Below are 23,483 nucleotides of genomic sequence, written 5' to 3'. Positions count from 1 at the left end.
GGGGATTTTTGAAGTTGCACTTATTGCACTTAGTTTTGAAAATTTGGCACCGTTTATCAATGCAGTTCATTACCAACTTGCTATATATCACGTGCCCTCTTGGTCATTCAGTACTGTCTGTGGAGAAAGAGATTAAAGGTTCAGGAGTAGGATCCACATTAGCATCTCTTCTGGGAGATATTATGTTTTTATTCTCTGAGTAGGACAGAAGAAGTTGCTGTAGGACTCTCTCTGAATTGTTTTTATGTGGTTCTGACTTCCCTCTTCAATTTTCACAGAGGCAGGAATAATGGATATTATCACATTGCTGCAGATGGAGACTGTGACCCTGTTCAGAAGGTGGCATGTAGCACTTACTTTGCAAAGAGACTTCATATGGTAGTGTTGCACCCCCTTAAGAAAGTCAGGAGGCAAATGCTTTACAGATGTCTTCACAGTTAGTTGCTCCTATAATGAGCCCAGGAGATGGGATTCCGTAAGAGAGAGAATGTAATAGCTCATCTACTCTATTATTAGCTAGTAGATGGACATGGTATCCATTCTTAGGACAAGCTGGGTGAACTCCATACCATTTCAGAAGACATTGACAGAGCACAGGGCAACTGAGAAGTGTATTTTATGTATATAACCTAAAACCCTATGATAGAGTCAGGGCTGCAACTTGGGAGGTAAGAACTTAAAAAGAGGCAGGGTTGTTACCTTCATTCAAGACCAGGAGAATTGTGCCCTTTTATAACAGTCTGGGCTGTTCATTGAAATTTCCACTTAAACTTTCAGAGAAGACTATTCAGAGGAATGGTGTCCTTTGATAAACTTATTTTTTCATGTGAAGGAAGTATTAAAAAAAATCCAAGCCTTCCCTTTGTCATTGAACTCAGTTCTCATGCCTCTGCTTACACACATCTGTTCATATTTCAAATGGCTGTAACCAGTGGACCAAGCTGTGCTATAGATGACTTGTTGGAAATAAATTAGTACTATTTGCCTATTAGTTAGGGTCTGGTCCCTTCTGACAGCTGAATTCTATAGGCTGAAGAAATTAATTAATCTTACATTCTTTCCTTCAAAACTCACCAGAGTAGGCTTCATGTGATCCAGAACATGTGTACATTTTAACAATAAACCAAACTTGTGCCTCTGGATTTCATTGCACTAAACAAAAACATTATTCAGAAGAGTCTATGGTAGTGATTGTGGGTCATTCATTCACCTTATTCCAAATCATTCACAATATAGAAGAGTGGTGGGGATATAACAAAGGTGGCTGCTCCTTTCTGTTCTTTATGCAACCATATTCTCACAGTGAAACGTACCATTTTTTCAATGTGTTGCACTTAGTAACTTGAGGCACATACAGGGGGAAAAGATAAAAGGGGAAGAGATGACACAGACCAATAAACTAACACCACTCTAACCTGAAAAGAGAGACAGGGAGGATCACTAATTTAATCAGAAATTAAGGAGACAAAAATGTAATGAAACAAAGTACTCTAAAGTAGCATTATGGGATTCTTTTTGTTTCTCAGTAATCGTTTACAAGCAAAAATTGGATACTTCATTTGCTTACCAGAGAGTAGGCAGTGTATGTGACCTGTTAGAACCATCTTTAATCAATAAGCAGTTGAGAGTTACTTGCAACATACCAGAGGGGTAGCCGGGTTAGTCTGTATACAGCAAAAACAATGAGATTTGTTAGTCTTTAAGGTGCTACAGGACTTTTGTTGTTTTTACTTGCAATGTAGAAAGCACTAAAAAGACTACAGATACCTCAAGGTACCTATGTGCAGGTTATGTCAAACAGCAACGTTACAGCCTGCTGTCTCACCAGACTAGAGAAGCCAGCTCAGCATGGTCCGAGCTAGGAACTGTCACTCATTGCTCAAGAGTGACAAGGTGGGTAAGGTAATATTGTTTATTGGACCAGCTTCTATTGGTGAAAGAGACAAGCTTTTGCGCTACACAGACATCTTTTTCAGGTCTGGGCAGCCTTAGTGCTCAATATATTGTGGTATTAGACAATGTGATGGCTGATACTATGGCAAGAGCTTAAGACCTAAAAAGGAAAGCATCCCCAAACAGATATTCCTCAAACTGGGTCACTGTTATAGGACGCTGGTGCTGCATCTGCCGTGCCACATAATCACAAACCTCTTGAAATATAGCTCCAAGTTGCAGCAAGGATGAATGGGATCTCAATTTGTGGGACAAATTCTCAGGTTATGTAATTCTTCTCCCCCTTTCCAGTACTCCAAATAAATGCTTGGAAAGGGAATGAAGGACAGGTTAAATTAGTACTTAGAATGAAAAATTTGCTTTTGAAAATTAAAGTCCTAATCATTATTTAGCAGGAACAGTGGCAGAAAATAAACCCACAGCTATTATTAAAAATGGAAGTAACTATAATAAAGGTAGTGTCATGATGCTAGCTTTCAGTGCAGGACACTACCACGCCATTGTGGAGGATGTTGTATAAATCCAGGTCAGCAGATGTCTCAGCCTATGCCAGTCTGTGATCCCATGTTATAACATGAGTTTAATAGTTTCAGACCTCCCTCCCATCTAGCTATGAAGAAAGGGAGGATAGTTGTGACCCTTCTGGACCTGTTTAAAATACTAGTGGTCATGATCGTGAGATTGAGAATTTATATCCTAGTTAGAAAGAAAGATTAATTATTACCACCTATTATCCCTCATTGCCCCCTCCATGTTAACTTCCTGGAAGGTGTAGAAGTAGCAACTGTACTTGGGGTGCCACAAGTTCGTGCTGCTACTTGTGACCTAGACTGTGTGCACAAACCCACATTAGAAGGGGGGGGAGGGGGGGGGCATCTTGCCTCTGTAGAACTCTTGGAAAGTTTGTGCTTCCTGCTTCCCAAGCAAGCTGCACTGTCCTACAAGTTCCTGAGCACAGGCATTACAATCATCCTGACCATTCCATAGGGTATACAAATGGGAGGTCAGAAGAATCCTTATGCCCACCTGCACAGAAATCAACCAAATGTTATAAACCCAGGAAATTCAAAATAAAAGTTAGCTGTAAAAGAAATCCAAACATATTAAAATATGGAAATGCATAGTAAAAGTGCCCCTACAGCCTTAATTCATCACTGTAATGATGCCATGCAATAACCATAGAGAATTATGATTAATAGTATTTTAGCATTTGTCTAATCCCCAGATTAGATTTTGAAAGACATTTTAACACATTTTTTTCCTTCCTCATGGTGTCACTCCAGGGCAGAAGTAAGATTGTTGGGATCCTTACTGTGTCTGTTCCTTAACATGTTCAGATTTTTTTTAAATGTAACATCAATTCTGTAACAAGGAAAACATGAATATTACATAGGTGCACTGTTAACTTTTTTTGAATTGTTTAACTTGCAATTGCTTGATTCTATACCTGTGATATTGCATTAATAGTTTTTAAAAATTGTTTCCCACTATTTTTAACAAAAAAAGAAAAAAATCTACAACTATTCAATTTAATGCAGTTTACAAGCTTTACTCTTGGCTCAACTTCCTCGTCTGCAAAAGTAGGGAAAATAATATTTCACACAGGTGTTTTTAGGATTCACTATTTTGAGCCAGATTATTCCACTCTTACTCACTTTGTAGTCCCATGTTGTACCTTAGTGCATGTCTACACTTGAAAATTATTTCAGATTAAGGTAAAGTGTGAATTTAAAGTGCAATAGCAATGCTGGATTAGCTCCCTGTGTAGACACACTTATTCTAGAACAAAGGTGCCTTTTTCTTGTTTAGTTTAATCCACTGAACTGGAAAAACAGTCTTTCCACACAGACAGCTATTCTGGAATAGCTTGTGAGGAATATAGCTATTTCAGGTAACTTTCCTGTGTAGATTTATGCAGCAAGTAATTTAATAACAACTAGCAATATAAAGTTGATTAGATACGATCCCAATTGACTGCAGGGGTAGTAGCTGTAACTGAGAATAGAATTTGACCCATTTTTTTATGATGAAGTAATTGTTTTTGAAAGGATGTTTGCTCATTTTCTTGGCTTAATAAAATTAGCATGTAAATGCACAATTTGATCATAACACCTTATTGTAAGGAATAGGGACTGGGAGGAGGAATGTACACTTTTGCTATTTAGGTGAAGACAAAATTTCCAAGTGACTAGTAATTCTGGACTTCAGGGTATGTCTATGTGGAACAGCAAATCAGCAATGTGCACTATGGGGGCATACATGCACTAAAGTATTCCACCCTAATTGGTCTGTGTAGACCCCTGCTAGTGCACATTAAAAGTATCCTAGTGTGCTTTAACACAGTACTGTTTCAAACAGCGTTGAAAACAGACCCTTCAAGTTTTCACCATTTGAGTACTCAATTACTAAGGCAGCCAAAATCATTATCGTCTTTTTAAAATCTTAGCCAAGTTGTTTGTTTAAATAAAATCTCAACTTTTGCATTGCATCTATTCTTATTCACGTGCTATGTGGAAATCAGTTATGTAAATCTATGTAGAACAATACATTACTTCACCACAGGATAGTACAACACGAATGGAAAAGCAATTTTTAAAATAATCTAAAGAAAATATTGGATTTGGGGAAAGAGCAATCAAAGCAGACCATGTGATACCTTACACTTGACCAATATATGTACATTTTGGTAAAGGTACATTCAAACTAAAGGTGCCCTCTTCAGGTGCTGCTGAAAACTGCAAGCTTTATCTGAAAATTCATATTAAAACAGTAAAAACAACGAGAGTACTCTCTTGTTGTTTTTGCTGTATACAGATTAACATGGCTACCCCTCTGAAAAATATTAAAACAGTGGCTCTCAACCTTTCCAGACTACTGTATTCCTTTCAGGAGTCTAATTTGCATTGCGTATCCCCAAGTTTCACCTCACTTAAAAACTACTTGCTTACAAAATCAGACATAAAAATACAAAAGTGTCACAGCACCCTATTACTGAACAATTGCGTACTTTCTCATTTTTAGCATATAATTATAAAATAAATCAACTGGACTATAAATATTGTGCTAACATTTCAGCATATGGTATATACAGCAGTATAAACAAGTCATAGTTTATATGAAATTTTAGTTTGTACTGACTTTACTAGTTCTTCCTATATAGCTTGTTGTAAAACTAGGCAAATATCTAGATGAGTTGATGTACCCCCTGGAAGACTTCTGTGTAATCCCAGGGGTATGCGTAACCCTGGTTGAGAACCACTGTCTTAAAATGTATGTGTGGGTTGAGAGATCTGTGCTGAATATGTGACTATGGCAAGTAACTTCATGTGGGTAACTGGGAAGGCACGATATGTCAGTACTAGATTCCAGTGTAAACTTTGTACTAGGGATGTAAAGTATCAAATGATTAAACAGTTAACTGGTAAGTATTAGTCTTACCGTTTACAAATTGCATTAACTGTTTAACCTTTTGCTGCATGGAGGGGCTGGCTGTGCACGTGGGACATGGTGTTGCAGGAGGGAGAGACAATGGGGAGGGAGGGCTGGGACAAGTGCTTGGGCATGTGCAGGGATAAGCCCTGGCAGTTTAGGGGTTAATTTGGCACCAGCAGAGCCGGGCAGCAGCTGAGGTGTGCCCAGGTGAAGAGTCTGGGGGGGTCGAGCGGGCGGGCATAGAGTGTCCCCAGTCCTCGGAGAGGGGCAGGCACATGGCGGGAGGCTGATGAGCAGGGTATGGCAGATGGGGGTGGGCAGGGAGTGAAGTGCTTTATTGCCCCCTCCTGTGGGCTGTGGGGAAGCGGGCTCTGGGGGCGATTGGAGGGGCCAGGGTCCCATGCAGTGGTGAGGCTGAGGCATGTTGGGCTGCCCCATCCAGCTCCCAGGTGCCCCCCACAACCTCCCTAGGGATGTAAAATATCATAGCAGTTAACCGTTTAAACGGTTGTTTTCCTAAACAATATTTTACATCCCAACTTTGTACTACTTAAAAAATATTTTAATTTCAAAGTGTTAAAGAAATAAAATATTTTCTTCCAAAGACTGGTATCTTTTCTTAAAAATATTACATTTCTCACTGATTACAGTAGTAGAAATCAGGAAAATTAAATATCTCCAGACAGAAGTGTGCTAGGCAGAGCAGCTCACTGTTCAATGAAGCCATCAAGGGGAAAAATACCATTTCAACATGGCCCAGAAATGAGACAGAAAAGGAGAGTTTTAGAAATAACAGTTAAAAGATTACAAATAGAATTGTTTGCATATAACATATACTTTATATTTATTGAACATCATGGAAAAATGTGGAGGGTATATATTAAAAAAAGAGGCAAGCTTACTGTGCATGTAATTACCTGTTTGCATGTGCACTTGGTCCATGGGCATTTTTGCAAGTACCTCCGTAGTTGAAAATTTGGTCCCAAATGTGTATATTTTACACACACACAGCCAAACTTTACCATTTGATACTCATGCTCAGCTCTCAATTTCAGTGGCAATTATGTATGCGTAACCTACAAAATTTTCTGTCATATGAATTATGAGATAAACTGAAATGGTTATCAAAAACCAGCAAAAATTGGATGTCTTGTAGAAGTGGTCTTTAAAAGTCAACTTTTTCTTACAGGCTGAAGATAAAGTGTACACTTAAGATGGGAGGTACTTACAAGCCTTATGTCCCTGAATTCATTGTTTGTGGGCCATTCTTGGACCTGAAAATAATATTTCACATCTATATGATGTCTTTCATCTGAAAGCACTTTACAAAGTACATACATATAGCACCACTGAATACAACCATACATGGCATGATGGGAGATCATTTTCATCTGTGAATAATGATCAGTGTTACTCTACAGGGTATGATTATTTATAAAATCACATTACACAATATCACAACATAACATTTTGACCAAGGGTGACAATTTCAGAGTGACCAAGTTGCATTCATTTGGAAGCAGACTGCATAATTTTTGGTTAAGATATAGGCCATTATTGTAATTTTTCCAGTCTGGGTGTAAAGATTTTGCTGAGTCTATTTCAAAGAATCAAACAAAAAAATCTCCCTTTTCAAATGGCCATAGGTATGTATTGATTAAAGGCAATAATACTGTGGAACGATATGAAATTCTGACACAATATACTGTTTTTGCCTTCATTGTGTTGCAATGCTATGGTGTCTTGGTACGCCAGCATACTGTATCACGAGGACCGCTGATGCTGCTATGTCACCAGGTCCATGTGTTATTCCAACACATTGTGTACAACACCTCACAGTAGTGGGGCCTTATTATTTGGGGGGTGCCACTGTCCTTCAGATTGGAGTCTTCATATTTTGACACATCTCTATTGAAGGAGGGGATCAGAGTAATGCCTATTTGAATTCTCTTCCTTCACACTTGGGTGGGGGAATCAGAGGAGCCCCCGTTTCACTCTCAGCTGTACTTGGATGGGGTATGCACCAGGAGAGCTTCCCTGTCCCTTGCTTCTTGGATGATGGGGGGGTTTGAAGAGAGCCAACATGTCCCTGGCAATTGGGTGGGTAGGTGAGGAGTCAACACGACCCTAGCACTCAGGTGAGGGGCGCCCCCCCCCCCCGTGCTCCAGCCCTCTTGGGGGGGAGGGGGAAGAGAATGTTGAGGCGAGCCCCTCCCCCCCCGGCTCTGGCACTGTAGTAGGGACAGCGCACCCACCGCCATTTTACGTTTCCGGGAATCCGCCACCGACTTCCGGTTCCGCCCCGCCCGCCGCTCGGCCTGGGGTGGGCGGGGGAGCGGGCCGGCTCCGGAGGGAGGGTGGGTGGGGCGAGAGCGAGGGACTCGGCTGTCTCCGTCCCCAGCCTGGTCGGAAACAGCCGAGCTGAGCCCGAGCGCCCTGCCCCCCCCCCCGCCTCCTCCTTCCCCCACAGCAAAATGGCGGCGCGTGGAGTCCCCGGGAGCCAGTGAGTGACTCGGCTTCTCCTCCCCGCCGCCGCCGCCGCCAGAGGCTCATTTGCATTGATCAGCCGCCCCCTCCCTTCCCGGATCTCAGGCCGGCCCCCTCTCCCCCCCGCCGGCCCCCCCATCAATCATCAATCAGCACCGAGTGGATCAATCAATGGTCGGGAGGAGGCGGCGGCGGCGGCTGCTGCTGTTAATGAACAATGTGTGAGAGCTGCGCCGAGCTGCTGGAGGTGTTAAATGAGAGTAAGTGCGGCCGCCCCCCCCTTCCCTCGCCTGGCCGGGATCCCCCCCCACCCCCCACACACACACACACACACACACAGACAGACACAGGCGGGAGGGACCGGGGGTATAACGGCCTTCCTGCCCGGCTGGATCTCGGCTGAGGCGGAGACCCGGCCTCCGTACGGGGTCGGGATAATCCGTCCTGCTGGGCCCGGGGCGGGGTCATCATTCTCCCCTTCGGGGCCCCTCACTGCGGGGGGAGCGCTGCACCCCGCCTGCGACGCTGCTGGGCCTCCCGCCGGGCCCCTCACGGCGGCTCCCTGCGCGCTCCTTCTCTCGCGGCCCGGCAAGCCGGGCTAGCCGCAGCCAGGCCTAGCGCTGCCGGGCCGAGAGCTGCGGCTGAGTAGCTGGAGGCCAGGCCTGGGCAGGTTCCCTGTGTGAGCCGCTCTGCCCCTTCCCCCTCCTTAAGGTGGGGGTCCTCGGGCGGGCAAGGCTCGTGTCGCTATTTTCAGCCGGGGCTGGCTGCGGGAGGGACCCGGCCCCCGGCCCTGATACGCGTCGGCCTCGACTTTGAAGCGGTTTCTTGGGCCGGGGGGCTCCAGTCCCTGGTGTTTCCCAGCCTGAGGCTCGGCTCTTGTCGCCTTCCAAAGTTCCCGCATCACAAGCGGGGCTGTGGGTGTCCCCGAAGGCGGGGGGGCCCTGCACGCTGCCGTGCCGGGGGTAGGCCCTCTTCACCCGACCCCAGCCCAATCCGGTACAAAGCATCTTTCACCTCCTGTGCAGCAGGCCTGGGGCATCTCTTGGAACCGGTTACAAGCGTTGGGGGCAAGCCCTGTGTGTATCTCTTCCGTGTTTTTTTGATGATGTGTACGTGGGCACTGCTTAATAAATAAAGCAACTTATTCAAATGGCATTGGTGTGGAGATGCTGGGGCGTTTAATAAACACATCTATATAAACCCATGTGGCTAGAAGCAAGTTTAAAAAGGTTTAAATGTAATAAACACCATTTAGATATTGATGTGTATACTGTTTGGATGCAAACCCTACCATAATGGAGTGAAATGTAGCACATTATACAAGTACTGCCTTCGGACTCATTCCCCTTTTAACTCCTGGTGGGCCTGATCACAGGGGTTGTTCAGTTTTAAAATATATTGATAGATATTTCTCTACATGTACCTGTGTTTCAGTGTCCCCTTTTTTCTTCCTGTAAACATTTGCTATCTGGCTGTGAACAACATCACTTATTTTTGAGAAATATTTTATTTATAAACCCAAGTGCCAGTAGGCCTAATGGTCTGGAGACCTGAGTAAATCAGATTAAAAAGCTAACCTCAGCCAACTGTTGATTAGTTAGTTACTTTCCAGCTGGTTTGGTCAAGTTTGTAATTGTAAAGCTTGTTCTGAGTAGTTCTTGTTTGCATTGTTTACTTATGTTAATCATATATTATCCTGAGACATAAGGAAGGTGAGGTAATATCTTTTATTAGAACTGAAGTTGGTCCAAAAAATGTTACCTCACCCACCTTGTGTCTCTAATATCCTGGGACCAACAGGGCTACAACACCACTGCATACATAGATCATTCTCCCTCTCCTACTATGATATTAGGGGCTGGAATAGGGAAAAAATTGATGATAAAAAGTAGATTGAGTGTTTTATCTGCCAGTTTATTTCAGACAGCTGATTGTCAACAGATTGACTGTAGAACAATTATCAGTGGTGTAGTCTGGTAACTTCAGTGGCAGAGAGAGTTCATTTGATAAAGGTGTCTTCAATGTATACATTTAATCAATATTGGTTTGTTTGAATGTTAATGTTTTAGCCTAGAAAAAACCCCACAAATTTTAGTATGGGAAGTCTAATGTTACTTGATTTCTAAAATTAGTCTAGTTTGGAATCCATTTTAAAATTGTGGTTTAGATAATTGGATAGTTAGTTAAAGATAAGTGTTTAATTGATGTATGCCTTTTCTTTTTAACAGTGACTTCTCTGTAAATAGGGTAGTAGGTTCTGTATGTTTTAATGATGTGATTTTGCTTTTCTTGAATTTCAGAAGGGAAGATGATGTTGGTAGTTAATTTCCTGGGGAAAATTGTGCTTCATTTTGGTCTTACATTTAACATCCATAAACTCTGTTCAAACAACATTAAAAGCTTGTCTTAAACCCACAGAAGGATGGTCACTTGTAGATAAGGCTGAATATAATTTTTTGTGTTTAAATGTTAAAATCCTGGCAGTGCAATATATATGCTACTTGGAAAACCTAAATGTAATAGAGTGAATTAAAGAGCGAGTCCTATCCTTAATTATTAGTATCTTTATTTGTATAGCTTTTAGTTAAGAGCCCTTCCATTATTTGTAAACATTTTGAATGCATCTACACCAAAAAAATCATGGCAATCCTCATTTTTAAAAATATATTTCAGAAAAAATGAAAAATGGTAGTAAAGAATGAGATCATGCCCAAAATGTGTGAGCCAGAGACTGCCAGCAGTTTTCTTTCCTGCCTGCTGAGCATTTGGGATTGCCTCTTAACTGTACTAAAACTACTGAAGTAGTGTCTTGACTGAGATCCAGGAAGCTAAACTGAAGTTCAACAGCATCATCTTGCTTCACAGTTAGAGGGTAGTTATTATACAGAACTTCCCCCCCAAAATACCTCTCCCTTTAAAATTTATGATGTAATTATCTGGCATTGTTTGTATTACAGGAGATTCAGCAAAGAAACAGACTGCAGAGCCTTGATGTTCTGTTGAGATGCATGGGATTCTCTATTTTCTTCATAGGACTTTGCCTGCTTTAGGGAGGACAGAACGATGAGTTTTATCAATTTAGGCTCTGATAGTGCAGATAATTATGCACAAGCTTAACTTGAAGCACATTAGTAGTCTTATTGACTTCACTGGGGCTAAGCACATGCATGCATAAGCGTTTGTAAGAATGGAGGCCCAGTCCAGGGCTGTATTGGTATAGAGATCTGCCTGCTTAGAGCTCACTGCAGGATCTCATGTCCTTAGGCTTGATTCTGTATCCTGTAGCACTTGTCAATGGGCCTGCTCGCATGAGTAAACACTATTCAATTTGTGTAAATGTTGCAAAATTGGGGGCCCAAAATAATAAAAAAAAAAATCGATTTTCATGAATGGTACTGATCAGTTTAACTATTTTTTAATATAAGAAGCTTTAGTACTATATTTAAGCATGCCAAATTTAGCTGTGTAGCTGGCAACTTTTCATGAACAGAATAGGCAATATATTTTCATGCAACAATATCTTGATTTTCAGCATTTTTTTTAGGCTTTTGTAAAACTAGTGTCTAAGCCAGTGGTCCCCAAACTGTGGGGTGCACTCCCATAGAGGGGCATGGAGGAACGGATGCAAGGGGGCCTGTAGCAGGGCCTAGGCTAGCCTGCATGAGGGGGTGGAGAGGGAGTGCTACCCAGCCCCCCCATCCACAGACTAGCCGCAGTTCCACTCCTCCCCAGACCAACTCTGCCCCCAGATGCAACTCCACTCTACCCCTAGCTCCGGCCCGGGTTGCAGCTCTGGTCCCATTCCCAGCTGCAGCTCCACTCTGCCTCTTGCTCCAATCCCATCTGCAGCTCCACTCTCAATCACAGCTCTGCTCCACTTGCTGCTTTGGCCCCAGCCTGGCTCTGCCATCATTCCCTCTCCACCCCCAGGCCAGCTTTGCCTCTAGCCCTGGCTCCTCCCCCATCCTCAGTTCTCCACTAGTTCCTCCTTCAGCCCAAGCTCTGCTGCTGAGGAAGCCTTGGCTGTACAGTAATGGAGGGGGAGACTGTGGACAGATTCCATTCCTGGTGGTGGTGGGGGATTGACTGGAAAAGTTTGGGCACCACTGATCTAAGCAACAGCTACTTGAAAATAAGGTATCTCCTGGAAATGATGCCTTGAAGTTGTGGCTTGTGCCGCTAACCTCTGTCAGTCACAAATTCCCCAAGTAAATGTCCAATATCCTAAAGCTGTTTTTGCCCTGGTAAGACAGACCAATTGGGTGAATGTAGGAAACAATCTAAAAGTTCTTTCAATTATCTGTTTAGTGCCCTATGCATATTAGCCTCAATTACATTTTATGTAGCCAATGATTTGGCCAATCAGATTGTGGAAAATTATTCTAGCCATATATATGCTTTTTGCAGCATTAAACAAGGAGGGAAATGAAGACATAAGCAACAGCATTTTAACATATTTGTAATTAAGTTTTTGTAACAAGACAGTATCATAAGAAACATTTTTTGTGGATGCTCATTTTTTAACGCGCTCAGGTCCTGCAGCAAAATATCAAGGAAAGTATTCTGGGGAGATTTAAGTCACAATGACTGCAGTTGCATTACTGTTCATTGCATAGTTCTGTAACCTGACATGAACCCTGCCACAGACATGCTTACACAGTGCTTGATTCTTTTGGATGCCATTTCTTGTCAGTTTAGTAGGCACTATATTGAGTTTTGTTTCTTTAGCAATATGTATATGTTACGGTACCTCCAGAGGCAGCAGTAAGGATGAGGCCTTGTTTTGTTAGGCATTGTACAAATATTTTGAAATAAATGGTTCTTCTTCAAGTGCTTGCTCATGTCCATTCCACTATAGGTGTGTGCATGCCTCCGTACATGGTTACTCAGGACTTTTTTCCCCTTAGCAGATCCCGTAGGGCCGGCTCCGGCGTCCCCTGGAGCCCCATGCACATGCCGTGGTATAGAGGCGCTGCCGGCCCTATGCCCCCTCAGTTCCTTCTTTCCACCTGTGACGGTTGCTGGAACTAGCCTTGCTCTCAGCAAGTACTATTCCCCTTGTTTGAACTTGTTTGATATTCTAAGTTAGTTTTAGTTAGTTAAGTAGTTGAGTATAGTTAGAGACCAGGCAAGTCCCTGCAGGGACTTACAGCGGCCGGGCCATGCCCCGGTCGCCGGGATTCAAGCTGTGTGCCTCCTGCGGGAAGGCCTTCCCGCTCAGTGACCCCCACAACTGCTGCCTTAAGTGCTTGGGGAAAGCCCACAAGAAAGAGAAGTGTAAGCAATGCAGGGCTTTTAAACTGAGGACTCAAAAGGACCGAGAGATCTAGTTGAAAGCCCTGTTGATGGAGGCAGTGCTCAGCCCGGCGTCCAAGCTGGCCTGCTCCACCTCGGCACCGAGCGTGACCTCGGTACAGAGCGCACCGCCAGCACCGGCCTTGACTCGGCACCATGCAACATCGCTGGCACTGAAGAGGAAGAAGCAGCATGCAGAGCACCGACACTCCCCTGCACTGTCGGTACGGGCAGGGTTGAGTATGGAGATGCACCGGACCCAGCCTGTCATGTCTTCTCCAGAGCCTGCATCTCCCGTCAGGGAGCCTCCCCCGACTCCTGGGAGTGCTGATGCCGTTGACACTGGAGGCTTTTCAGGCAGCAAGACCTGCTGACTCGGCGGGCAGGGCCATAGCCTCCGCCATCTGCATGAGAAGGTGCTTGTGGCTACAATCCTCGGGCCTGTCCCAGGAGGTGCAGCGATCTATTCAGGACCTCCCCTTTGATGGGTCCGCCCTATTCTCCGACCAGACTGATGTGAAGTTGCACAGTTTTAAGGACTCCAGGGCCACACTTCGATCCCTGGGCCTGTACATGCTCCAGCTTTCCAGGCATCAGTCACGGCCCCAGGTGCAGCAGCAGCCAAGGCCTTCACCCAGAGGAGACAATTTTGATGGTGTGCCCGAGAGTGGCGCCCCGACTGCTCTCCTGGATCCACCCCATCCCTTCATAAACAGGTTAAGGTCCTTCTATCTTGAATGGGCAAAGATCACTTCGGACTGTTGGGTCCCTGGGATAGTCTCAGGGGGCTATGCCCTACAGTTTACATCTACCCCCCCAACAACCCTCTCCCTCCGTCCCTCTTCAGGGACCCCCCTCACGAGCAAGTTCTCTTGCAGGAAGTGGACACCCTCCTCAACATAGAAGCGGTGGAAATGGTCCTTCAAGGCAGAAGGGAGAAGGTTCTATTCGAGATATTTCCTCATCCCCAATGCGAAGGGGGGTCTGAGACCCATATTAGACCTAAGTTGTCTAAACAAATATGTCAAATGACTCAGATTTCGCATGGTCTCCCTAGCCTCCATAATCCCTTCCCTGGATCTAGGAGACTGGTATGCCACCCTTGATCTCAAGGACACATACTTTCATGTGTCTATCCTCCCCAGCCACAGGCGTTTTCTCCATTTCACGGTGACCCTCACTTGCTCCACGTGCAGCAGGCTGTGACTGCACACTAACCCCAGTGCAACGCATAGAATTCTTTGGGGCCACCCTGGGCGCTTCCCAGGCCAGACCCTTCCTGCCTCAGCCACGTTTCAAGGCGATGGTGTCCATCATCTCCCAGCTGCACCGATGCCCCACGACAACAGCCAGGCACTGCCTGCAGCTGTTAGGCCACATAGTGGCCTGCACGTACGTAGTGAGACTAGCTTGTCTGAGGCTCATACCGCTTCAGGCATGATTGGCCTCGGTATATGTTCCAAGCAGACACCCATTGGACCGGGTGGTCACAGTTCCCCTGCCTGTCTTAGCCTCCCTAAACTGGTGGTGGACTCCCAGGGCAGTGATGAAGGGCGTTCCGTTCAGGGAACTGGTCCCGTTGGTCACCCTAATTTCCGACGCGTCGGACGTAGGATGGGGAGCCCACATCAATGCTAACCTAGGCACTCAGGGGCTCTGGTCGGGGGTGGAGAGGCTCCTGCACATCAACATGGAGGAGCTGAGGGCCATTCGCTTAGCGTGCAAAGTGTTCCTCCGATTCCTGGCAGGCAGAATGGTGCAGGTGCTGACGGACAACACCACAGCCATGTTTTACATAAACAGGCAGGGGGGAGTGCGCTCCTCAGCCCTTTGCAAGGAAGCTATCTGTCTGTGAGACCTTGCCATGAGGCACGATTTCCACTTGACTGCCTCTCACCTCCTGGGAGTGAGGAACGACGAGGTGGATCACCTCAGCAGGTCGTTTCTCCCCCGCCACGACTGGTCGTTGCACCCAGAGGTCGTGACTACAATCTTCCAGAAGTGGGGTGTTCCCCAACTGGACCTATTCATATCGGCCTGGAACACAAAGTGTCTGAGGTTCTGCTCACTCCGTGGTCGCGAGACCGGGTCGATTTCCAACGCGTTCCTCATCGACCTGACAGGGGCTCTCGTACGCGTTTCCGCCCATTCCGCTTCTGCCCAAGGTCCTGCTGAAAATAAAGAGGGACAGGGAGGATGTTATATTCATTGCTCTGGCCTGGCTGAGACAGCACTTTGTCAGCATGCTGCTGGACCTTTCGATCACCCTGCTCCTGGAGCTCCTGAGACGGCATGACCTTTCTCCCAGGACCACGGTCGCCTGTTGCACCCGGACCCGGATTCCCTGCACCTCACGGCTTGGAGGCTCTGTGACTGACGGAGGGAGAGAGAGCCTGCTTGGTGCAGGTCCAGCAAGTCCTGCATGGCAGCAGGAAACCTTCCACAGAGGTCATGTATCGGACTAAGTGGAGGCAGTTTACCTGTTGGGCAGAGTCCCGGGGTATTCCGCCCAACCTCTTGCCTATGCAGATGATCCTGGAGTACCTACTTCAGCTAAAGCTCCAGGGTCTGGCGCTGGCCTCACTGAAGGTTCACCTGGTAGCCATTTTGGCCTTCCATCACCCTCTGGAGTGGAGATCCCTTTTCTCCCATCCCATGTTGGTCAGGTTCCTCAAGGGGGTGGAGAGGCTTTATCCACAGGTCCGTGACCCGGTGCCTCCCTGGGATCTCAACCTGGTCCTCTCGAGACTCACGGGGCCCCCCTTTGAACCCATGGCTTCATGCCCCCTGCTCGTGCTTTCATGGAAGGTAGTCTTTCTGACGTCCAATACCTCAGTTAGGAGGGTCTCCGAGATTAGGGCCTTGACCTTGGAGCCCCCTTATACAGTATTTTATAAGGATAAGATGCAGTTAAGGCTGCATGCAGCCTTCCTGCCCAGGGTGGTTTCCCAATTTCATTGTAATCAAGATATTTTTCTTCCCATGTTTTTTCCTAAACGGCATGGTTCGGAGGAGGAGAGGAGATGGCATTTGCTGGACGTGAGACAAGCCCTGGCCTTCTACCTTGAGCGTACAAAGCCGTTCCGGAAATCGACGCAGCTCTTCATCGTAGTGGCTGACTGGATGAAAGGCTCACCTGTCTCCACGCAACGCATCTCCTCATGGTTTACATCATGCATCAGGTTCTGCTATGAGCGGGCAACCATCACAGTGCAGTCAACCAGAGCTCAAGCCACGTCTACAGCCTTACTGGAGAGAGTGCCTCTGCAGGACATCTGCAAAACCGCCACCTGGTCGTCGGTGCATACCTTCATGTCCCACTATGCCATCGTCCAGCAGGCGAGAGAGGACGCGGGATTTGGCAGAGCAGTGCTGACGGCAGCTCACCAGTAACTCTGACCCACCTCCAAGGTATTGCTTGTTAGTCATCTATAGTGGGATGGACATGAGGAAGCATTCGAAGAAGAAAACAAGGTTACTTACCAGTAACTGATGTTCTTCGAGATGTGTTGCTCATGTCCATTCCACAACCCACCCCCCCGTCCCCGCGGCTGGATTTGGCAGAAAGAAAGGACTGAGGGGGCATAGGACCGGAGGTGCCTCGTATACTGCGGCATGTGCGTGGGACTCCAGGGGGCGCCAAAGCCACCCTTACAGGATCTGCTTAGGGGAAAAAAGTTCCGGGAACCATGCACAGAGGCATGCATTCACTTATAGTGGAATGGACATGAGCAACACATCTCCAAGAACATAGGTTACTGGTAAGTAACCTTGTTTTTCCTGTCCACTGTTATCATGTCTCTATGTTCAGAACCTTCCAAAAGATAGTGGGGTGGATTTGTTGGGATAACTGACTCTTTTTTTTTTAAATAAAAAGTGTGTTAGTGCAACTGTGGGGAGAAGTGGGACCTGCTGCTGCTTGTCTCTTTAGAAGCTAGCAGTCAGTTTACATACCCTTGAAAACATAAGGTAATCTTTGTAAAAGGACAGGCTAGCAAATTTTTCAAATGAAAATAGATTCTTTACATTAATAGTTCCCTCCATGGGATGTCTATGTGTGCCTGTGGCAGTGGGCTTGTAGGGCCTAACTCTGAGTGGGTGAGAATAACCAGGAAGGAAGAAGAAAAATAAAAGTAAAATGGAAAGAGGACCCCCCTCCTTAATAAAACTGGTATAATAAATGTAAACCATAACTTTAAAAAGCAAAAATGAAAGTGAGATAATTTGCACATTGATGTTTGTAATTGTAAAGCTCTTTGAAGATGAAAAGCACTGTATAATTGGTAAGAATTCTAGTTTAAAGAGGTTTCCAAAATTAGAAAGACACCTCAGCTTTTTTTTGTATGCAACTTTTTGAGTTTGCCATTATTCGATCGTATCGAAAATAACAGTTTTTTCTTTTGTCCTGAAATTTGTCTGATTTATACTATTGAAGATTGATAGTTCTTTTCTATTATGCAAACTAGTCTATTAGTAATGCTGAAGATTAGTTATGTAAATCCAATTCTACTGAGTTTTATTGTGTTATGAACCAAATACAAGCAGTTATTCTCTTGTATAGAATAAATATTATGATTTAATCTCATGATACTGGATAAATATTTCTTACAGTAGAAAATGGTGGAAATCTCATGATAGCAGTCATTCTCAAACTTCATATTGAGGATCTTCTTAAGATAGAAGATCTGGTGGACTACTTCCTTTCCATATACCCAATCATGTTTCTGCACAGTCTCTACAGTAACAACCCTTCTTGGTTACATAAGTAAATTATTCAAACAGAATTAAGGAGAAAAGATAAACTTTCTTTAATAAGGTTATGGATGTCCTGTTTGTCGCCTCTGCTAGTTTAGAACTTAAGACTAAATGATTTCCTGTATAGGAAAGTTCCACTGAAGAAATTTTCTTCTAACTTTTTTGGGGTGTTTGGTTTTCTCTCTGTATAATGAGATATGAAAAGTGGGTTCGGTGGCTTTAAACTTGTGGATGTTCCAAGCAGATCTTGAAATATGTGCCAGGGGTGTTGTGCTTCCAAAATAGTTCCCGACCATGCAGCTCATTGCAACATTCATTCCTGTAAGAGCTCTGCTGCTCCAGCATCTCCCTGATGCTAGGAGTGCTTGTCTGGTTTAGAGTAGGATGAGCAGTTGATTGATTTACATCACCAATTTTAATCATGATTTAAATCAGCAAGCAGGCAACCTTTAACATCATTGATTTTAATTGTATTTTGCACTTACACCTTTTAGTTATTTTCCTATATAAAGGTTTATACACTTATTATTTACAACTAAATATAGCCTTTATTTGGTACTTCTTTTTGTTAACCAGGAGACAACAATATATCTATACATATGCACTTATTTTGGCCTCAATATAGCTTAGCTTACATTTATTCAGATTCTTAATGTTTACATCTTTTATTATGTTAGAAAATGGTGAATGATGCATCTCTTATTTATGAAACAGTGATAAATTTTTTAGTTGTGATTTGTGTCAACCTCTTTGGATGAAAATTCAAATTAATTAAAATGTATAAAACAGCATTTTAAATTTTTTTAAGAAATAAAAATTACCGCAAGTGCTGAATACATAACAAAAAGGTGTATCAAGCATTTGCATTTAAAACTAATTTGTTAAACAAAAGTAATATTGTCTGTAGTTAGTGAATTGAACTGATTGTTTCTGGTCACTATACCCTTCAAGATTATAGAAGTACTAGAACTCATCTTCTCAGACTCAGTTTTCATTCATAAATTGGAAGACGAAAACAAGCTTTCCTGCTTTTTCATTTCCTGTTTGGGTTCTTTACTTTGATTGAACTAGTCATTGCATTGAACTAGCTGAATAAACCGAAATGAAAATAGTCTCTCTGTACCTGCAAAAGAGGCTACTGCTGTAAACTGGTTTAGAATTTCTCCAAACTCTGATTCCAGGTGCTTAGCCAGTTATTTCTAGCAGTTCAGTTCTCACCACCAAGCGAGAGCTTCCTAGCTGTGGCTCTTCGCTGGCGGGGAGCTGAGCTGAGCCCAGCTGTGGCTCCCCCCCTGCTCTGCACTTGTGGGGGGAATGGTGCTGGGCTCTACGCCTCCGGTGAGCTAGAGCTGGCCAGCTGCTCTGGCTTGTGGGGAGCCGAGCCTAGCTGCAGCTACCCCCCGCTGGGCTCCCCTACCTCCCTACTTCCTCCATCCCGCTGGGCTCTGCGCCTCCCGTGAGCCAAAGCTGACCAGCTGCAGCTCTCCCTCCGCTGGGCTTTGCGCCTCCCGCATCTGACGAAGTGGATTGCAGCCCACGAAAGCTTATGCCTGCAGAAATTTGTTAGTCTTTAAGGTGCTACAGGACTTTTGTTTTTTTTTTTAAATTTTTTAAACTAGTTACTGATCTATGGGGAAGATCTTCCATCTTATCCCATGATTGGTTAGTTTGCTTAAGAGCCTTTGGTGAAGTACCTTGTCAAAGGTTTTCTGAAAGTCCAAATACCCTGTATTGACTGGATTACCCTTGTCCAGATGCTTGTTGACCCCCCCGCCTCAGAGAATTGTAATAGATTGGTGAGGCATGATTTCCCTTTACTGAAAGCCATGTTGACTTTTGCCCAACAGATTGTGTTCATCTGTGTGTCTGATAATTCTGTTCTTTGTTATAATTTCAGCCAGTTTGTCTGGTACTGAAGTTAGTCTTATCCTGTAATTGCCAGGATCGCTTCTAGAGACTTGTTTAAAAATTGGCGTTACTTTAGCTGTTCTCCAGTCATTTGGTACAGAGTCTGATTTAGGCAATATGTTGCATACCACAGTTAGGAGTTCTTCAGTTTAGTATTTGAGTTCCTTTAGAACTCTTGGGTGAATGCCATCTGGTCCTGGTGATATGTTTAATTTACATTAAAAATGTTTTTAGTTAATTATATTGAGTTTTATTCATCCTGGAGATGGGCAGCTTTTGTAAGATAATCATTGTCAGCATTTTTGCTTGTGAATGGGTAAAATTGTAGTGCCTTGGAGAGCAGCTACTCCTTGACCCTAATCCTGTCTCTATTTGACCCTGACTTGTTGCCTCCATATTTCTGAGGTGCCAGTTATATGGTTCTTGTATGAAGGAATTTCTGTAGTCTCAGGGAGACCAAGCCATATAGGAATTGACATTTTCCTATGCTTAGGCATTTTTTCCGCATATTTTGCTCCCCTGTGTTTCACACAGCAGAGCATGTGGCCCTTTATTATTAGGATTAGTTCTTGCCCTGTGGCCTTCATCCATCATTGCTTAATTTCTCCAGGTTACATTGCAGTTTGGATTATCTCTCTGTGTGTTTTCAGCTAACAATGACAGAAGAAGTTCTTCAGACTACCTGGAAGTGTTTTGTGTTGGATGGCGTGCAGACCACAAGTGTGCATTGTGGGGATGGGAGGGAGTCTGTCTCTTTGAATCCCCTTTCTTAAGTCCCTACCCCTTTCTACCCTATATATGTAGCCCCCATTTTCTCTTTTTTACTTTATCTGCTCTCTGGCCTACCTTGTTTATTGCTCTTCTCTTGTCTGTCCTCTCTTTCAGAGTTTTCTTTTATTTTTCTGTGGATATGTTTTTCCTTTCCCTCACTTTCTCTCCTAATTCCTGTGCTCTTTCCATCCTTCATTTTACCCCTTGGCTTCCTGTTTTTTCCTGGCTATGTTCTACTTAAAATTCTGCACAGAATTGCCCTCTTTCATGGTAGTTGCCATCTCTAGTTGTTCTCAATAAGACAAACAACACAGGATGCTGCTTGCTTAACTCTTACTGAAAACATTGTGAGGCTGTGGCCATTTTGAAAGAAGGCATTTTACCTGAGTACAGCCGTGACCTCAGTCCAACTGAGGATCATTGGAGGTGGCACCAGTTCTGAAACTTTCTCTGAAGGGGAAGATTTTTATATCCCAACCTCTGCTGATACATAAACTTTCAGTTTCAAAAACTAATGCCAGAAAAAATAAACAAAAATTAATCCAAAATATTTATTTTGAAAAGCTACCTGTTATACCAGATCTCCTCAGCAAGTGGTAGGAGGGGAAAACTAGGTGTGTATGTAGATGGGTGAACAGGAAAGGGGGAGGGTGGAATTGATGTGTTGTATGTGGGCAAGTGTGGGATGCAAGGAAGAGGGAGAATTTGGGTGGTGTGTGCTGTGAAATGTAGGAAGGTGCAAGTGTTTGGGGGATTTTGGAGGACAGGAGCTAGGGAGAAACTGGGATCTGCAATGCAGCTGGTTTGCACTGTGGCAATGCAAAATAACTGTAAATGCCAGCTAACTGGTAAGTATGTTCTATCTGCTTTGTGCTGCTCCAAAGTGGCATAAAATAGCTATAAAGCATACTGGTGAATATTGCCATAAAAGTTAAAATAAAAAAAGGTAATACTTCATAGAATCAGATCATTATATTGCACGGTAATATTCTCTTTGGGCTTCTTATTTGCGATTGATGTATGACATTTTTAATTTAAAAGAAAATTCACACTCAAACTGTGTTAAAATAGAGTTAAGGTTGAGAGTACATATCAATAATTTAGGGTAAAATACTTTACAGGGATGTTGCACTTATCCCAGTACCAAGTGTTATATATGCAGAGTTAAGATAAAATTTAAAGGAAATTCAAACGTTAAGTTACTGAAATGCATAGTTAAGCACCCAAACAACCTTAGTTTTACCATATAATGACATGATTGAGATTGGGAGCTGGTAATCTACTGTGTATTTAAAAATCAACTTAATCTCATTTGGGACCGCAAATACAGAAGTGCCTTACTCAAATGGCTATTGCATTGTGTCTTTATAGGGAAGAATTGTAGTTTGGGTGTCTTCACTGTACATTTCCACACTCTAGAATGTGTAGATAACGTTTGAGTTTGAAATAGAGAAAATATATTTTCACTATAGTTTTTCATATATATTTGACAATACTTTGTGTATAGTCTATTTCACTATTTCAAATATGTATTCAGTCAGTTTGCCATGTCATTTGCATGGATTGTTCACATAACAACATGGGAGAGAGAAACATTTTTTTAAATAAATAGGAAAATCTGAGCGTAAAAATCACAAAAATTGGCTGGTGGAGTTGGGGGCATACATAATACCTGAAACTACTTACATTGACTTAACATGAAGTTGATAGTGTCCTTTTAAGATTCAATACTTCTGCTCCTGGGAGGGCTGAGAAAGCTCCCAGTGCACAAGTCTTAGGTATTTAAGAATTTCTCTAACAAAAAAAGGGGAAGAGAAGCCTTAATACATCTTATATTTCTAATACGAGGGGAAAAAAGCAGAGTTTTCTTTAAACTTTTCAGGTCTGTCTTATACATCACAAAAAGGTCTTTAGACAACATAATGCCTAACTTTGGGTTTATTTACCATTAATAACAAAAGAGAGGAAAAATTAAAATAACAAACAGATCTAAATTTATACGTATACATACAAAACATATACTGTCTACAGGCCCGCTCAGTTCACTGCTTGGATGAGACTATAATTCTGTGTGTACAACATATTAATATATATGCTCTGAGACTGGCGTTGCTGCCTTTTTAATATAGCACATAACTTTCAGTTTTCTGTATTCAGCTGGTATATAAAATGGAAGACATAATTTCTTTTTACAGTGTTCTGTCCTGTAAGTAGGTTCTGTCCCTGCATAAATATCAATCTATCTGTATCATTAGTCACTAGCTTCCATATTTTCAAAATTGCTGTCATCTCACTTTAACATCTTTAAAATGTAAACGTCTCTTTAATATCTATTTTTGTGTACTTGACTATTTTGTGCTTGTCTACGTCCCTCTAGGTTTATCATAATTTGTTTAAATGAATGTTTTTATCTACAGTATGATTTTTGCACTTGTGTGGTGAATGACCTTTGGATATAAGATATTCTGCATAAGTCTAGCATGGTGATTGTCCTTGAGTTCTAATTACAGTCTCTTCTCTTAGTCCTGAAATTCTTGCTAAAATGTATTTATAATCTGAGCTTCATTTGTTTACACTTGGAATTATACGGTCTCCTTTTCCTGTTGAAAGACCTGTTGATTTGCGTTTCTCATCTTTTGCTCACTCTCCTAGTACCCTGCAGGTTTTTAATTGTCCTTTTCTTGACATGGAAACTCATTAGTTTTTTTTAGTATTATAGGGTACATAAGCCATTCACATTATTATGAAGAGGTCTGGTTGTGATGCCATAGTTAAGATTTTTCATTTAAAGCAGGGTAATTAAAAATAGGGTCTTAAAGAAATGTTAAAGGCATTTCCTTTGAGTCTTTATGTTTGTTCAGGCCCCTCTAGCTAATAATGGC

At 43.4% G+C, this 23,483-nt stretch overlaps 1 protein-coding gene and 1 long non-coding RNA gene across 2 annotated transcripts in view; one reads left to right on the top strand and one right to left on the bottom strand.

The window, feature by feature from the left end:
- Window positions 1-1,577: 1,577 nt before the first annotated feature.
- LOC137164089 (uncharacterized) lies at window positions 1,578-7,688 on the bottom strand. Its single transcript, XR_010922927.1, has 3 exons — window positions 7,641-7,688; window positions 6,615-6,659; window positions 1,578-1,664 (listed from the first exon to the last, which is right to left on the bottom strand). It is a non-coding gene; the product is annotated as an uncharacterized lncRNA (long non-coding RNA).
- Window positions 7,689-7,855: 167 nt separating this feature from the next.
- USP34 (ubiquitin specific peptidase 34) overlaps window positions 7,856-23,483 on the top strand; it is a 244,205-nt gene continuing 228,577 nt past the window's right edge. The window contains exon 1 of the mRNA XM_067565207.1: window positions 7,856-8,132. Coding sequence (XP_067421308.1) covers window positions 8,090-8,132 — 43 coding nt within the window. The 5' untranslated portion in view covers window positions 7,856-8,089. The remainder of the gene's footprint in view (window positions 8,133-23,483) is intronic.

The sequence above is a fragment of the Emydura macquarii genome, unplaced genomic scaffold, assembly GCF_026122565.2.
Source record: "Emydura macquarii macquarii isolate MOO-44397 ecotype Brisbane River unplaced genomic scaffold, CSIRO-AGI_Emac_v2 contig_2676, whole genome shotgun sequence".
NCBI lineage: Eukaryota > Metazoa > Chordata > Testudines > Chelidae > Emydura > Emydura macquarii.
Note: the sequence above shows the minus strand (reverse complement) of the source record. Positions and strands in the feature narration are given on the sequence as shown.